The 18,606-nt window shown below is 35.8% G+C and overlaps 1 protein-coding gene across 1 annotated transcript in view; it reads left to right on the top strand.

Annotated features, from left to right (window-relative positions):
* Positions 1-157: 157 nt before the first annotated feature.
* Positions 158-18,606, top strand: part of LOC118762213 — a 39,762-nt gene continuing 21,313 nt past the window's right edge. The window contains exons 1-6 of the mRNA XM_036500753.1: positions 158-236; positions 3,734-3,790; positions 7,081-7,140; positions 7,338-7,399; positions 13,394-13,547; positions 13,837-13,977. Coding sequence (XP_036356646.1) covers positions 213-236; positions 3,734-3,790; positions 7,081-7,140; positions 7,338-7,399; positions 13,394-13,547; positions 13,837-13,977 — 498 coding nt within the window. The 5' untranslated portion in view covers positions 158-212. The remainder of the gene's footprint in view (positions 237-3,733; positions 3,791-7,080; positions 7,141-7,337; positions 7,400-13,393; positions 13,548-13,836; positions 13,978-18,606) is intronic.

Genomic DNA, 18,606 nt, shown 5'->3' with positions numbered 1-18,606 from the left:
TTCTAAATAGTTACATGCTACCACTAATTTAACTTTCATACAGATGATGTCTCTAAGCAGTTACCTAAGTGATTTAGTTTTTGTCATTGTCATTTTCCTAATTTTCATGTTTTATTTACACAATTCATAGTGTTTTCTTTTACATAATTTCAAAGCTGGAGCAGAATCTAACAGATTATCAAAATTCATTAAGTAAAATTCAAGATCTCAAAATGCAAAATTCTAAACTTTTAAAGGTAAAGGTACATTTTAAATTCTAATTATTCTTGTTGTTGTTTAGACCAAGATAAGTTTTGAGCAGATCTGTAATCAAAGGTATTCTTTTTCTCAGGCATAATATTGTACACATACACACATCCCACATGCATTTCCTTTTCTTAAAACAGCAGGGTGTGGTTTGAAGGTGATTTAGTTGCTATTTCTAGCATGTCCTTATACACTAATAGTTTAAATTCCACTGATGTTAATGATGCCCTTTGTTCATCTGGATTAATTAAAATTAAGAACCAATCAATTAAATTTTCTACACCTATTTCCAAAATATGTTACTATCTACCTGTATTCCTCATTATTTAAAATATTATTGGAAATACAGTGATCCCTCGTTTATCGTGGTAAATTGGTTCTGAGACTGGCCGTGATAACTGAATTTCTGTGAAGTAGGGACACCATATTTACAGTATTTATTTAACATGTATTTGGACTTTTAAAACCTTCCCTGTGCTGTTAACAACACATCCATTGCAGTAGTCTATTAATAACAAGGACAACTGTTAAGCAATAACACCTTAGATTAAAAAAAAATAAAGATTGTTACTGTACTCAACATGAAAGAAGTTGAAGTAAAATTTGAATGATGATGGTGATGAATTTGCTGCGCAGTAGAAGTGATGATGATGAAGTTGATGGCGGTACCCTTTCCTGGGACACTTCTTCCACTCCTTCCGAAGGTGCAACCATAGTAGTAGCAGCAGGAACTGGCTCTTTTTTGTGAGGCTGCAAAAACATTGTGATAGGAAGTTGCTGCCGCTGCTTCTTTTTCTGTTCAAGGAGCATCTTGTAGGGATTCATGACTTCGTCAACCTTGTTGCAAAATTGCACAGAACGAACCATATCGTCGTCCCATTCCTGTGACCCCTCTTTCAACTCTTTAGCCAAGTTGCAGAGCTTGGCCAGCCGTTCCAAAGTCAAGCTAGTTTAGTCGACAACTTCTTCCGTTTCTCCTCCTTCTCTGGTCGACTTCATCAAGTCTTCAAGGTCTGCGTCGATGTCTCCCGTGTTCATGTCTGCAAAGCCATCACCTCCAATGAATGCAGCCAACTGCAAAGCTTTCTGTACTGTGGAGTGCTGGATTTCGGTAGGTGTAAATCCCTTGTCGTCGTAAATAACCTCGGGCCACACATTTTTCCAGCTCATGTTAATGGTGACAGGTTTCATTTCTGGATATTTTGGAGGCACGTAGCAATTGTGTACTGCTGCCAGTATGCTTTCAAGTTAAAATTTTCGTCTTCATCTTCTTGGGTGGCATCCACAGAAGCAACCAGGTTCACCAGGACATTCCTCATGTATAGGGCCTTGAATGCCTTGATAACCTCCTGATCCAATGGTTGAATAAGTGACGTAGTGTTGGGTGGCAGGAACTCAATCTGAATGCCCTCATGCAACAGATCAGTAGCATGGCCACCAGCATTATCCATAAGGCGAAGAATTTCGAATGGTAAGCACTTCTCTAATACACCTTGACTTGCGGGACAAAACACTAGTGGAACCAGTCGAAGGTCAGCATCTTCGTTATCCATGTGTTTGGATTATGCATCCAATGTACGGGTAGCAGATTCTTGTTTTTGTTTTTTAAGGTCCTTGGGTTTTTAGACTTGTAAATAAGTCCTGGCTTTAACAAAAATCCCGCAGTTTTGCCACACATCACGAGGGTCACACAATCCTTGTACACTTTAAAGCCAGAGGTTTTTGCTTCCTCTTTGAACAGAAAAGTTTGCAATGGTATTCTTTTCCAAAACAAGCCCATCTCGTCCATATTAAGAACTTGTTCGGGCTTATATCCACTTTCGCAGATAATCTTCTTGAAAGTTTCATTCACATATGTTTCAACAGTGCTCATGTCAGTAGAAGCAGCCTCGTCATGCAGGGAAACGCTTTTTAGGCTGAAGCGTTTCTGGAACTTAACAAACCACCCTTTGCTCGCAGAAAAAGGACGTTTTTTTAGGTTGTGAATCACTGAACGTCCCTGGTTGCAGATCTTCTACATCGTCTTCATCCTCTTCTTCATGGTTGCCACTGTTGTCCTCAGGTTCCTTAACGGCAAAAGTCTTGTACAGGCTCCTAGCCTTTGTTTGGATGATGTTCGTATCCAAGGCTATGTTCTTTTGGCAGTCGGCTATCCATACGGCCAAAGCAGCTTCCATACAGATGATAGTTTTATTACGAGCCGTAACCACTCTCTTCACCAACTTATTAAAGGTGATGGCAGCCAAGTCCTAATGTTAGTCTCGTCCTTCTTGATGTAGCGAATGGTGGATTCACTCACGCTAAAATGGTGGGCTATGGCAGCAAAAGTTCTTCCTTCCTTCAACATATCCAGAAATTTCACCTTCTCAGCATTCGTCATCATTCTTCGTTTGCGTTTAGGCTCAGTACCAGCCTTGGAAGAAGCAGAACGTTTTGGGAGCCATTGCAGGGGATGAAAACGCAAAGAAACACAAAAAAAAATCACACACAGAACAGTGTAAAGTAGTACAGTAAATCACTCGGCGAGAAAGCTTGAAGTAAAATGGCTGCGAGAGAGAGAGAGAGACAAGAAGATGCTGCGGATCTGAGCATTGGTCAAAAGGCCAGATTACAAAATAGAAAGCTGTGATTCAGCGTCCCTCTCCATTGCACCAATCAAAGCCTGTCTTAAGTTCAAATACCCTTGTATATGCCTTTTTGCTATTTTATGCTTGTCTTGTTGTTCCTAATCTATAAGGAAATAATATCTATTTTTAATATTTTAATGGATTTAATGAAAAATTTAGGTGTTCATGTATATATATTTTTAAAATCTGTGAAGTCGTGAATATGCGACAGTTGAACTGCGAAGTAGCGAGGGATCATTGTAAAGCTTTTAGAAACTAAGCTTTATTTTACCCTGTACACTGTACAACTGGTACTTATTGAATCAATTCTAGCTAGATTTTAACTCAAACTGTGATAAGCAATTACCTCAGTGATTTGTTGTTTTAGATATCTAGATTACGTGTTTATTCATTTACTTAGTTTCTCTGAAAATAAAATTGGACAAAACTAATAGTTTTTGTCATTATCATTTTCCTAATTTTTATCCTGATTGACATTTATTATCTCAGTTACCATTAATATCCTGAAATGTATCAAATTATTTTTTTGTAACTGATATTGAAATTACAATGTCATGTATTTTGAGTTAGTATCTTTAAAATATTGCTAAATGTGTGTTACTAGTCCAAAATTAAATTTCTATATTATCTAAAATATATTTTGTGCAAATAGGTCTGTAGTTATGATGATGAGTTTGAGGATATTTGTAACTAATAAAATTAAAACAGATGTTGTAATCATATTAATAACTTTTGTATCAATTGTACAAATTTTCTCTTGTGAAAGCACTTGTAAGCACTTAACATGTTAGAAGTTTTCTAGAATAGCTTCTATTTAAATAAATATTATATTATGAATATTTATTTATTCTTCTGAAAAGAAAAAGAAAATTGAGATTGAAAAACTGTCAGATAATTTTGAAATTGAAATTATAAAAGTAAGTATCATGATCTTTTTTAACTCTTAGTCTGGTTTAAATTCACCCTATAACATAAAGTAATTCTTGCTCCAAAATAATTTTGGAATTTCCTTTCCTTTCTTTACTTTGTTTTGCAAGTTACTTGGAAACTGCACTAGTACTAGCATTATGAAAATGCACCCTATATACATTTAAAGTAGTTGGCATTAGAAAGGGTATCTAGTTGTAGAAACAATGTCAAAGCTGACATTGAAACCTGATGCAGTCTGTGGCTTGTTGGATCCTATCAAACTGTCCAACCCATGCCAGCAAGGATGATAATGATGATAGTGAATCTCTAGAGACAACATGTTGAACAAATAACTGAAAAAAATTATGATTTTAACTGCCTCTCATGAGTTTCAGTGCTGTTAGAGTTTTGTGTGCCTCTTTAGAATGAAGGAGTGAGGAGAAAAAAGAGGAAAAAAACTTGTTAGGAAAAAAGTATTCAGTGATGAAACATGCTGGAATGGCAGACAAGAAATGAATATAGTTAGTTGTTTCCAACAGAGAACAACAAATGTGTGCTAAGGGAAATAGGCATGGAGCAAATGACATGTCTGAGAAAGTTAGAAGCCAAGTGTATGTATGCATATGTGTGATAGTGAGAAATGCATTGATGTAGACAAGGCATGATTGTATGTGGTGTGAACAAAGCATTGTCTTCTTGTGTGTGTATAAAGATGGTGGTGAAGTTTATGTGAGTGCAGGGGTAGAAAAAATGGGTGGTGTGAAGTGCATGTGTTGACATTTACAGAGTGTGTGAGGAATGTTTTGAGGAAAGCAAATCTATCATCGCAAACAAATGGGACACTTGTATTCAAGCAGAAAAGTAGGAGTAGTAGGTAGGTTTGTAAATGATAGAAGTGAAGAAGTTTACTGGTCAATAAACTAATGATGCTGATGAAATTGACAAAGGTGATGAAGATGATTGATATAAATTCTATGGCATAGGAATGAATATGAGTAATGAAGGTGTTGATACAGTCATTGATGTAACAACTACCGAGTAAAAAAAAAAGTTAATTTAGGCCTGAAGGTAAACAAACAAGTTGTCAATATTGAGGTCTCTCCTGCTGTCAATGACCAATCTACCAAGCTACTAGTAGAACTCTCCAGAAAAGGAAAAGCAGATGAAACTGAGGTAAAATTAAATGAAGTGGAGGTGCTGAAGTCAAACAGAATACAGCAGTTGAAGAATTTGAGAGCTATGCATTATCATCATCATCATCATATGTAACAACAGCATAGGGCGACTTAATATCTTTGAAAAGTAGCTGGGAGAGTCTAGGAGAGAAGGAAAATTAATTGAAGAAAAAGAGGTGTGGTTGGGGTCATGGATATCTGATAGGAGGGCTGCTACTATAGGTGGAAAGAGCTTATCAAATTATCTAGATATGGAGAACTTTCTAAAGAAAATGAATGGGTGCTAGCCTTATTAACCTTGAGAAGAAAGATGATAGAAGTACAAGGGTTGGCTGAAAGAAGTTCATAGGCTGACCAAGATACTCTTGAGGAATGTGACCAAATGAGGTTTATTTTACAATGTAGTCCCCGTTGCAGTTCACACACTTCTTCCATTGGTGTTGCATTGCCTGAATCCCATTAATGAAGAAGCTTTCATTCTTTTGGTAAAAGAAAATCAACAGTAGATATGACATCATCATCACTATGATACTGGTTCCCAGATAAGTTTGTTTTTCTTGTTGGGGAAAAGGTAATAGTCAGATGGGGTCAAATCAGGAGAATAGGAATGGTGATCAACTGGTTCAAAGCCACAGTCATGTACAGTAGCCATTGAGACCAAGAACGTGTGTGCTGGAGCATTACCCTGATAAAACAACACCTCTTTTGTTAGTTTCCATGGGTTTTTGGTCTTGATAACCTTTTGTAATTGCCTCAGTGATTGTGTGGCCCTTTTGAAGATAGTCTATAAACACAATACTTTTTGCATCACAAAAAACTGAGGCCATCACCTTCCCTGCAGATGAAATGACCTTGGCTTTCTTTGCAGCAGGTAAGGAGGGGAGTTTCCATTGCATGGGTTGTCTCTTTGTCTCTGGTTCAAAGTGATGAAGCCAATACTCATCCTGGGTTAGGAAATGTTCATGGAAACTAGCTAGATCTGTCTCAAATAATGTCATGTGATCGGTCTGGTGTACTTTTTCTGGTCCAGACCTTGGGTCAACTTCAAGACTCTCCTTTCCCCACCAAATTCTGCTGCTCATTTTTGCACTGTTGATAAAGCTGGAGCACCATCCCCTAATGTATCAACCATGTCAGCATGAATGTCCTTGAGGGTTAAATCCTTTTTCTTCAGGTACTTGATAACACCACCTTGCCAGATTTTGTCCATCTTCAAGAGAAGTCAAAACTAGTTACTTTTGAAGTTTTTTTTGAACAGTCAGATGTCAGTTTACCTCAAAGGAAACAATGCAGTTATTAATAAGAAGAATTGAAATGAATGCATGCAAGATGATTTCACAGCTCTAGCATCACTCACTCATAGTCAGCCCATGAATTCTTGTATATAGTGTGCAGAGAATGAGGTTGGTAGCTTTGGAAGGAAAGAGAGAAGATTAGTTGGCAAATGGTGATAAGCACAAATTGTTGGTTGTACTCTTATGATCTTTGGGAAATATAAGGAAGAACAAGATGTCAAAGAATTGCTGAAGTGTTTCAGCCTTGTAGAGGTCAGACTGCTGCATCACCATAATGACATTAATGTTGGTCAATTTAATAGTGGTGTCATGTTGATGTTGAAGATAGGTTGTCTAGACCAGGATATACGATTATAACACTGATATAGACTTGGTCAGGATTACTAGTGCTGGAATTATTTGATAGCCAGTTTTGTAGCTGAAATTTTCAAAAAGGTTTTATAGTATAGCAAAAAGGATGTATGTTTACCTTTTTATATTTGAAAATTTACATTTTTGTTCTGTGTCTTTCAGAATATCTTTTGTGTACATGTTGTATTATGTTGATTATTATATTTATTTCTCATTATCTCTTATACAATTTGTGATTCTCTTGATAAGCCTGCAAATTCTGATATTTTCATTGATAATTGCAACAATATTCTTATAAATAGATATGTAGTTTAATGTGAACAATTTACTTTTTATATTATGCATAAATGGTCACATGAATTCTATTCTTGGAAATCTCATAGCTTTCATATAACTAGAAAACTTTATATATTTCTTCACTTTTTTAAATATAAATTAAAAAGAAATTTTGTCTACTTTCTGATTGTTTTGTTACAGTTGAAAACTGAACTTAATAAAGCTGGGGAAAATATGACACTACTGAAGAAAACAAATAAAGTTTGTGGATTAGTTTAATTTTTATAAATTGAAATTTTTGAAATGTGAATTCTTTATTGTAATTATTGTTAGAAATAATTTCTTTGATTATAAATTGAATTGATAAAATTTAAATTGTTTAACAATTGTTTAACATTTATGATTATTGAGATAGTATTATTGCTCATTGATAATTTTAAATTGGTATTTATTTTCAGGAGCTTCAAACAACTAATTTTGACCTTGTTGCCCAAATAATCCAACTAAAAGAAGATAAAAGGTAAATATTCATTTTGACAAAAAATGAGTTGAATAAAATCAATCCAAAAGTTCATCTGTTGATGATATTGATAGCATTATTTGGTTCTTATAATTCACAATAATTTCTTTAATATATTTAGAATTTTACTTTAGTCTGATGATTTCATTTCAGCTAATGAGTTGTTTAACTAATCTTTGAATCAAATCAATTTAAACTAAAATGTAAACCAGTAATTGACACCCAATTTCATTTTAATTATAGTCAGAATATAGAAATCCATATATAGAAAATATATTTTTAAGGTGCAGGCATGGCAATGGGGTAAGAAGTTTGCTTCCTAACCACATGGATTTGTTTGAGAGAAACCAAGAGATGCCTGTGATATATATGTGTGTGTGTATATATGTGTTTGTTCCCAACTATTTGACAAATGGTGTTGATTTGTTTATATCTCCATAAATTAGCAGTTCAGAAAGAGTTTAATATACCAGGCTTTAAAAAATAACTACTGGTGTCAATTTGTTTGACAAACCTTTCAAGATAGTGCTCTGGCATCATTGCAGTCTAAAACAAAAAGTAAGAATTTTAATTTAAACAAAATTTAACAATTAATTTCTGTTCAATTTAGCAAACTATATAATCATTAATAATAGTTTGATATGAGTATGATCTTCCTAAATTTAATAGTTAAACGTTTCTTCCTAGAACACAAATACAGAAAATTGTTCAGTAGACATACAGTTACAATCAAATATAGCTGCACTTTAAACATGAGCTTAACAATTCTGTTAAATTCTGTCTGATTATTGAGGCTTGAATGTACATATAGAAACTCCATAGTGTACTTGCTGACTGGATCATTATTTATGAAGCAGTGGTTAGACCCATGACTTTGAACCACAACCCTAATCTAAAACAATATACCAATTAATTGAAAGATTCTTCAAGCAGAGATTTCACAACTACATTGCTCTAATCAGAAACACCAAAAATTGGAATCATTATAAAGCATACACTGCTACATCTAGCAGTTAAATGAAAATTGCACTGTGGAAGATTGTTGAAAATCCAGCTCATACATAAATGCTTGATAAGAGATGGAAGCTCTGAATAGAAGAGAACATATTTCTAACGAAATTTTGTAAACCAGGTTTATAGCGTTATGCCAAAATAAAGACCTTCAGCTCTTGCATACATAAGAGAAAATTCACACTTAGGCACTAGAAAAATCACTATAGGCCTACTTTCATTCAGGAATAACGTTTAATATTTTCTGAATAAAATTTTGGCCCAACTTAGGTGTTACATTTATATATATTATATATTTTTAAAATGTAATTTTAAATATTTTTCTTAGCTGAGTTTCTTCTCCTAAAATGTTTAGTATTTTTCCAAATTTTCTGTTTCTCTCCTCTCTTTTCCTCTTTCCTGCAATTCTTTGCTCTTTCTCCTCTCTCCTCTTCTTGGACCATTATTTCTCATAGTACAATGAAAGTCTCTGTATGTAGGTGTGTAAGATTATCTCTGTATATGCATGAACCATAAGTGACAAAGGAGATAACTCCTTGGTCCTAAACCAGGAATATGGTGGACTGCTGTAACAGTCATTTTTGAAGACCTTTTTCTATAATAGGGACAGGTTTGTCAATCTGACAGAAGACCAAAATGTTTTCCACATTTATAGATTTGAAACTAGTAGTTTCCCTTCTGTCTCTATATCCCAGTGTATGAGTTTTTTTTTCATTTTCGACTTGCCAGTCTAGAATCACAAATATATCATCATCATCATTTAATGTTCATGTTCAATGCTGGCATTGGTTGGATAGTTTGACAGCATCCAACTGATCTAAGGATTGCATGGTGCTCCAGTGTCTGCTTTGGTATGATTTCTACAGTTGAATGTCTTGCCTAATGCCAACCACTTTTCAGTGTATAGTAGGTACTTTTTCATGCCACCAGCACTAGTTAGGTCACCTTGCTAGTTGCAATACTATGAAACCCAAGATGGGATAGGCAGCTTTATACTTGAAGATGAGGGGGTTAATGTTTAAGTGGGAAGTGAATAGCTTCTTGTAAAGGAGCTGCATGGCTAGTCACATTTAGTAGAAAGGGTGAGAATTCTCAGTAGGAACTACAAAGATAAATGTAGATAGTAGTGAGGAGGTGTCCAGGTAACTTTTCAAGGTATGAAGTGTATAGAAGTGAGTGGGACAGAGAAACTTGAAGTGTAGGTGAGTGGAGAGTTGCAAAGAGTGTAAGGTGGGGGCAAAGAATGGAGAAATGGAAGATAGATAATGACTGTAAAGATAAAGTAGGGTCAAAGGGATGTAGGGTGTGAGGGGTAAAGGTGAAGAAGGATGACACGTGATGCATGAATTGAGGAAGATAGAGGGATGTAGACGAGGTGGTGGCAGTAGCAAGATAGTAATAGTAGAAGTAATGATGATACAATCGACAGAGGGAGGATGAGACATGTCGTGTTTGGGTAAGCCGCAGGATTAAGGGGAGAGAGACATGTAGTGCATGTGGTGAGATAATTTGTTGTTTCAGTGGGAAGATGATCAATGTAATGTGTGGGTAATGGCTGATAAATGAGATGGTTTTAGGTAGCTTAAAAAAATAGAATGGTATTAAGGGGAAAGAGATGATGTGGTGGAGGAAGAAAGGAGGAGGAGACTTGGCAAGGTGCCTCTTTGTGTTTCCAGGTCAGTTTTACATAAGTGGGTGGGTCTTCTCAAGAACCTCATATTAGCAGACACCTCAATCCTGTGTCCTCTCTTCCTTGAGGTTCAGGGTTCTAAGGCCAGCCTTCACCACTTCATTCTCTGTCTTCCTGGGTCTCACTTGTCTCCAAGTTCCCACTGCATTAAATAATTGGCACATTTTTATACAACTGTCCTCATCCATATGCTTCACATGTCCATACCAATGCAGCCTTCTTTCATACATTCTACATCTCATTCCGCTTTTTCTCAGTTTTTTCTCAGTACATTTATACTGTCATTCATGCATACTTACATTGCACATCTTCTTCTGTCCTTTGCAAGCAAGGCTCATGCCTCACTACCATGCATCATTGCAGTTCTAACACAAGTATCATACAATCCACCCTTCACTCTGAAGGAAAAAAACCTTTGTTGCCAGCAGCAGTAGTAACTCTTTGAATTTTTTCCCTTTCATGAAACTTACCATCATTCATTCTCCAACAGTTGGTCATGTTATATGTGCCATTCAAACTATTATCAGTGAATACTTTAAGTATGTAAAGATTCCTAATGTTATTAAGTAGTAACTTATGCATATATGCTATATCATATTTTTATTATCTGAGAGAGTAGGAGATGAGGACATGTTAGTGGTCAGTAGAAGGAAGTGAGGATTCTGCCAGCTTGCCACCTTAATAATAATAATAATTTCTATATTTACCACTAATGGTTCACAAAAAGACACTGAGGATGGTACAGGACAGTACAATTTGGGGTTACATAGACAGAAACATGTAAACAATAAAAGTGATAATACAGATTCTAACAATGAAAAATTCTGCAAAAGGGGGAGGCTTCCTAGGGCTGCTCCTGGAAACACCACAAAACTACAGCTGCCTTGACCACTAAGGCAAGTTCCCTCCCAATATTGTCTTCCTTCAATCTATTGGTGCATGCTTAGAGTATTCCCATTCACTTGGACCATTCTTGTAACATTCACCCACCTTTTCATAAAATTGCTGGGAAGCAGGACTTCACCCTCTACACTCACCTTCCTTTTCAAGTGAAACTTGAAAAAGTTGATAAGGGCTTGGCCAAAGGAGAAAGTATTTGTCTTCAGTTCTTTTAATCTGGTCCATTACACAACCTCTTTTGCTAAGATCACCAGACAAATAAATATTGCCTGTTCATCAGCAGCCATAGCATCCTCTGTTCTCCATTCAGCAGGTATTGACAACGAATGGAGTGCCTGACCAATAGAATGCGTCCCCTCCATAGAAAGCAGAAGAGTATGCTCTCCCATTTTGACCATACTGGAACAAGGTATGATGGTCAGGCAGTATTATATGAGAGGCGATGTATGCATTCATGGCCTCTGCCCTGGCCTTTCATGGACAGTTTTCTCTTGGTCTATATCTGGAAGAGATTGGCCACCTTACTCGTCACCTCATCCTAGTTCTCCACCTGGAGATCCAGACTAAACTAGGTTCCAAGTAATTTAACTGACCCCTCTGACTAGCATCCCATGACATTATTGGACAACATGGACCTGCCTCTCCAGGTGCCAAGCTGCAAGCCTTCTGACTTTCCTTGATTAATTTTGCTCCTGTCACCACTGCACTGCTCTTTTAGAGTAGTGCCAATCAGGTCTATGTGCCTGGTGTTCGACACTATGACAGTGATGTCTGCATATGCCAACATGGTTCTCCCATGTCCTAGTTCACGTGGGATACCTCTCAATACCTCCAATTTCTGCAATAGTAGCTCTAGAGCCAGCACATACAAAAGAGATGAGAGGGGACAATTGTTCTGATAAGTAACCATTCACCTGAACTACTGAAAAGATGTCTCTATACATAGTAGTAATCCAGCTATTGAAAACAGATTTGAAACTAGCTGCCATTCAAATTGATCAGGGCCTCACCCATGACAGCTTTTTTATCCACATTGTCTATGAGGTATTGCATGAGGTGAAGGTTGTTGTATATAGATGTGCCTAGGATGGTTCATGTTTGTGCATCTCCAGTTAGTTCCTTGATGACAAGTGACAACCTCTTCACTAATACCTTGGCCAAAATTCTGAAATCTGCATTCAGTAGCATTGTAGGCCTAAAATTTTCTGTTTGATAACTCATGTTTAGGTCCTTTCTTAGTAGTATCACTGCTCTTCAACTCACAGAACTGGGATTCTTCTATTCTGCTATCATTTGTAGTAAATATTTGTTAAGAGGCCACCAAACAAGTCTGGCATATGAAAGTAAAGCTTGTAGGTTAGACCGTCCAAACCAGACAATCTGTTTCCTATGCAGCCTATCATCATATCCATATTTCTGCAGCTATTATTGGCCTTTTGAAACACTCTGCCTCCAGAATTGGGGTCCCAGGGCACTTTAAATTCAGTGGGCCCCTCATACACAAGAATTAAAGTCTTGGAAAATTAGCAAATTTAAATATTAAAACCCATCTATTGTATGTAATTGAATTTAATGAGTTAGCAGAGTAAATTTAAATAAATGACTGGAAATGTTATGGACACATGTTATGGAGAGCAATGTTATAAAGATGTTGTGGACAGCAATATCAAAGGAAGATTAACTGAGAAGATAGTTTTTGTGTGTAGCAGATGCACAGGTGCAATAAACACTGAAGCTGTACAGAAAACAGGTTTCATCACATGCCAGGGGAAAAAACTAGAATTAGTTGATAGCTTCCACTACCTAGGTGACCAAGTCAGTAGTGGGGCTGGATGCTCTGTGAGCATAGCTGCTAGAATAAGACTAGCCTGGGCAAAGTTCAGAGAGCTCTACTTCTGCTGGTAACAAAGGGTCTCTCGCTCAGAGTGAAAGGTAGACTGTATGATGCATGTGTGTGTACTACCATGCTACACAGTGTGACCGATGCCGGTACCACCTGACTGGCACCTGTGCTGGTGGCATGTAAAAAGCACCATTTGAGCATGACTGGTGCTGCCTGACTGGCACCCATGTAGGTGACGTAAAAGCACCATTTGAGTGTGGTCAATGCCAGTGCTGCCTGACTGGCTCTCATGCCGGTAGCACATAAAAAGCACCTACTACACTCTTGGAGTGGTTGGTGTTAGGAAGAGCATCCAGCTGTAGAAACCTTGCCAAATCAGATTGGAGCCTGGTGCAGCCTCCCGGCTTGCCAGTCCTCAGTCAAATCGTCCATCCCCTGTCCGCATAGAAAGCGGGCGTTAAACAATGATGATGATGAATAAACATAATAATTACTAATATGTTTAGTAATATAAAGTTGTTAAAAAGTTTTCTTTAATTCTATACATCAGTAAATTTCCTGAGGGTCTACCCTGCCCAATTTTGCCTGTTGTCATTGAAGAAGATATGGACATTCATCAACAAAAAAATATTACTGTTAAAGTACATAGTGATGTTTCATTCAACCAGTCTAATAACACTCTTAGTAGTGAGTTAAAAGGAATGGTGAGTGAAATAAGTATTCTTAGTATTTTCTTCTAACATTCTTAAATTATATTCAGTAAAAACTTTACACTTTATTAACTATCATTTTCATTGGTTCTTAAGTTGTGTTTCTTTCGATTTTATCAACTCAGTTTCTAACCTATTCAAAATTATTCACTAATTTACCTTCCTACATATCTGCTGCTTTAAGTCAAAACCTCTACATATATATATATATATATATATATATATATATATATATATATATATATATATCCTTTAATTCTAAAATAATGAATATTACTTTTAGGTTGGTGATTTTTTACCATCCCCCATTTGTGAAAGAGAGCATCTCAGTGATTCACCTGATAGCAACCCAAAAGAATCTAGAGATTCTATGTTGGCTAATCTTACAAATTTCAAAGATATTTTACAAAGTACTGTAGAAACTGTAAGTGTGTATCTGTTATATTGATAATTTTCATTGTTGCTTTGCATGTAACTGGTGAACTTGTCATGAATATGTACTACATCAACATTGTATGAAAGTGCAATATTCCATGTTATCTTTAGTTGTGTGTGCTGTTGATATGATGTGTATACTTTTCTTTAACAGCTGGTGATCCTGGGCAGCATTATAATTCTCTTGGACCTCTTATGTTTTGTAATAAGATGCCTATATATCATTGGCCTGAGAGTACTTTGGAAAGGTCTCATAAGTGTCATCCTGATCTTTATAGGCAATAGGCCAAATAACATACATAAACCCTCAATCAAGTTGCAAGTTAGAAGCAGTTGCACAACGAAAATATATTGCTGGTGGTTGAGAACTAGGATAAGAATTGTATTCATAAGGTAATAAGATAACCAGATAGTGCCATTAGTAGGGGAGGGTGAGGAAGACGAAATGAAACAGAAGACAATAATGGGTAGTAAAGTACAAGAAAGTATAAAGGAGTTAAATTTTCTCTAAAAGGTTTAAGGATATAAAAGTAGATAGATTACCCTACATATGGCATGTAACCTGGAGCAATCCTTATTGCTTGGTGATAGTTTTTGTTGTGAGCTCTTTGAAGATTCTTTATCAGATTTTTTTTTAATTACTTAATTTCCTTAATGTTTGCTTGTGCCAATTGATACTTCTGGAGGCAGTAAATATATTTCTATGTATCTAGCTCATTATGGTGGTTCAGGCTTGATGTTTTTTCTCCTAATGAAGTGTTCCTTTGTAATCCTGAGGTTGACAGTATCCATCAATTTGCTTGCATTTGGGTGAATAAATCCAACTTTACAGAGTTGGTGGTGTGGCCTTGTAGAAATGCTTGTTTACTCTATGGTAAAGGTGTTTTATGGATGATACTGTGTTTGTTACTCCACTAGAACATGACATTTGATATACTGTGTTTGATCTTAAACACAGCCAGATACTGTCGATTGGTTGGGTCATTCTGATTGGTGTGTCATTGGTAGTAGTGTTGTGTGGGCCTGTCTAATTATTCTAACAGAGAGGTCAGATCTTGTGGTACTGTTTTTTAACTTATTTTCGATTGTTTTTCTGTAATATGGTAGACCATTGTAGATCCATTATTTATTCTCCCCATGACTCCTTCCTTCTCTTATCCATTTGTTTAACCCTTTAGTGTTCAAACCGGCCATATCCGGCCAGAATTAATTCCCCTTTATTTGTTCAAACCGGCCAAATCCGGCCGTAAATGACCACTCTACGAAATCGCTAAAAAAATAAACAAATCACGTTATTAAATTCTCGTAGCTTTGAGATAATGCGAGATGAAGCCTTTCCCGCCTTTATTCAAGTATAAATACTGTGAAATTGTTTCGACCACATGGTTATTTCCACGTGTGAAGAGAACTATACGTTTGTTGTGAAAAAAATGGCGTCAGCAAGTAGCGATTCCGATTTTGAAGGCTTTACCATTGATGATGTTGAAGATATCAACGAAAACAAAAGTCTTTTGACTTGGAATGAGTCTGATATTGATATCAGCGATTATTCGTCGGACGAAGAAAATTTCGATGACGAAAGTGAAGAAAATGAAAGTGATGAAAACGATAGTGTAAACAAGGCAACATGGTCGAAAATTACGACACCAGTAACAATTTCTGATTTTACAGAAAACACTGGTCCACAACATGATTTACCTCCTGATGCTCAACCACTGGATTATCTATTTTTATTTTTGCCTCAAAGTTTTTTTGAAAATGTTGCGGAGCAAACGAACAAATATGCCCAACATTTAATTTCTGTTCGTGGAAGGAGCGATCCGCTATGGCTGCCAACAAATACTGCGGAAATAAGAGCATTTTTTACGATCAACATTATGTTTGGAGTCAGACAGCTTCCTCGACTGTGGAACTATTGGAGTCCCGATGTAAGGTATGGCGATCCATATATTTCAAGCATCATGTCGAAGATGAGGTATTCGAAAATATCTCAGTATTTGCATTTGACTGATTCTTCCAATGCTCCCAACAAAAACGACCCAAACTACGATCCCCTGTACAAAGTACGTCCGGTAATCGATTTACTCGTACATAATTATAAAACTATTTATTTACCTGGAAAAAATCTCAGTGTAGATGAAGCGATGATAGGATTTAAGGGCAGAGTACATTTTCGGCAGTACATGCCTGCCAAACCTACTAAATGGGGGATCAAGGTATGGGAAGTTTGTGAATCGGAGACAGGATACTGTGTAAACTTCGATGTTTACACAGGTAAGAAATATAATGCGAAAAGACCACATGGATTGGGACATGATGTTGTATGGTCTCTTACACAACCTTTTCACCATCAGCACCGACACCTCTATTTCGATCGTTTTTTTTCTTCAGTGGCTTTGGCAGAAAATCTTGCACGTGTAAGCACTTACATGTGCAGCACTGTTATGGGAAATCGTAAAGGTTTACCCCATGAAATAAAAGCAAAATTAAAAAAAAGAGGGGACATTTTGCAAATGCAAAAACAAAATTTGTTAGTTACTGCATTTAAAGACAAAAGGCAGATTTTATTTCTGTCTTCTAATGAACAAACTGGTGTTGGGGCTGAGGGGAAACCCCTCGTGAATATTTGCTACAACAAATATATGGTGGCGTAGACAAATCCGACCAATATCGGGCATATTACCCAGTTGGTCGACCTGGGAAGAAATGGTGGAGGTACATTTTGTGGTTTTTAGTTAATTTAACTATAGTAAATGCCCACATTGTTTACGTAAAAAGCCACAAAGTACCTCCGCCACCGAAAGACTACGACCACTTGAAATTTCGGGTTGACATTGCATCTCAGTTACGTGAGGGCTTTTCTTCTAGAAAGCACAGAGCTGGGAGAAAAGCAAAATTAACTGAGGTGGATGTCAACAGAGAAAATGTTGACTTCCATCAAATGGAAAAAATAGATGGAAGAAAAAAAGTGTGCAGACTGTGTTCGCAACAAAAAAGAAAAACTGCGAAAGGGTACCAGATCGAAACATCCTACATGTGTTCGTTTTGCCAAGTGCCCTTGTGTAAAGGGTGCTTTGGACAGTTTCATGACAGAAATATGCCATAAATGTATAATTTTACATATTCCTTTTAATTTTATAATATAATATGTGAAAGTGAGAACTACATATTAATTTTCAGTATGTTACACACCTGTATTCACCTTTGTCTCACCTGTTAATGAGATTTTTTTATTAGATGCATTCTGTTACGTGAATGAATTCATTAAATTGTATATGAGTGCATAGCCAATGGTATATTGACTAGTAAAAGAGTTTTTGTACTTTCTTTTCAATGATGACGTTTGAATGAAATATAGAAAAAGAGTAAAATCTTGTACTGATTACACCTGTATTTTAATTCATTCAAATTAATGTACCTCATCTTGAAAAATGTAAAATTGTTGGCCGTTGACATCTGGGATAATTTTAGCAGCAAATCAAACAGGTAAGATGTATTAAGAATATGAATTTTAGTGTTTATTCATAATGTTATTGTTTTTACACCTGTTAATTAAATTTACCTGCCCATAAAAGTCAAATGTAGTGAGAAAGATCAGCTAAAATTACGTAATTATAAACCACTGGCATTTAAGCACCCATTTACAAAGTTTCAAATCTGTATGTAGAAAATTAACAAAGTTACAAGTAAATATTGTGGACACCCCACTTGAACCTGAATAAATCCAAATTAATCTGAACAGATAAGCATTACATTTGACAAGTTAATCTGAACACTAAAGGGTTAAATATATTGTTAAGCCTGCCTCTTCATTGGTCATTTAAGGCTACAACAGCAACAGTCTGGTCATTGCCTTTGCTGCTACTGTTGTTGCTGCTGTTATCTCATTGCAAATACTGCAGTAACTGTCCTATTTAATATGAGATATGGATGGCTATTTTATAATTAGATACTGCCTCAATTGCAGATACCTGACTTGTATATATATTTATATTTCTGTTGTTCATAAGTCTATATATATATATATATATATATATATATATATATATACCAGAGTAAGCGCATACATGTGAAACAAAGTGGAAAAAATAGCATTTGAATACCGGAGGTAGAGAAATATGCTTTATTAATAAAGTTGCAAATTACTCAGTTTCACATTCATATTCATCAGACAGTTTTGGTTGAAAATGGAACAAATATAAGGTTATATGTATAAATAAACAATTATGTTGATAGATACACATTTGAAATTGGTTTTGATTCATTGGTCCTTTCAAGTAATGGTCTTTTCAATAACTAGTTATATGAAATTAAAATTAAATTTTAAAATATCATTTCAAATTGAAGAAAACCTTAAATCAAAAATTAGCTTTAGTAGAAGGAAAAACCTGTATATCCAGAGTAAATTAATTAATGGTAAAATAAATTTAAATTAATTGAAAAGATACGTCCATTTTAAAATAAAAACAGTTACAAAGAACATCATAAAAATACATACACATTAGTTATACATACACATACCAAAAAATCGCTACGTATATACTCTAAACATACAAACGTTGGTACATGCCTACATATAAGACAAATACATATGAATATATATATATATATATATATA

Source organism: Octopus sinensis, linkage group LG2 (genome assembly GCF_006345805.1).
Source record: "Octopus sinensis linkage group LG2, ASM634580v1, whole genome shotgun sequence".
In the NCBI taxonomy this organism is placed as follows: Eukaryota; Metazoa; Mollusca; class Cephalopoda; order Octopoda; family Octopodidae; genus Octopus; species Octopus sinensis.
The sequence above is the reverse complement of the archived record's forward strand: the minus strand, read 5'-3'. Positions and strand labels throughout refer to the sequence as shown.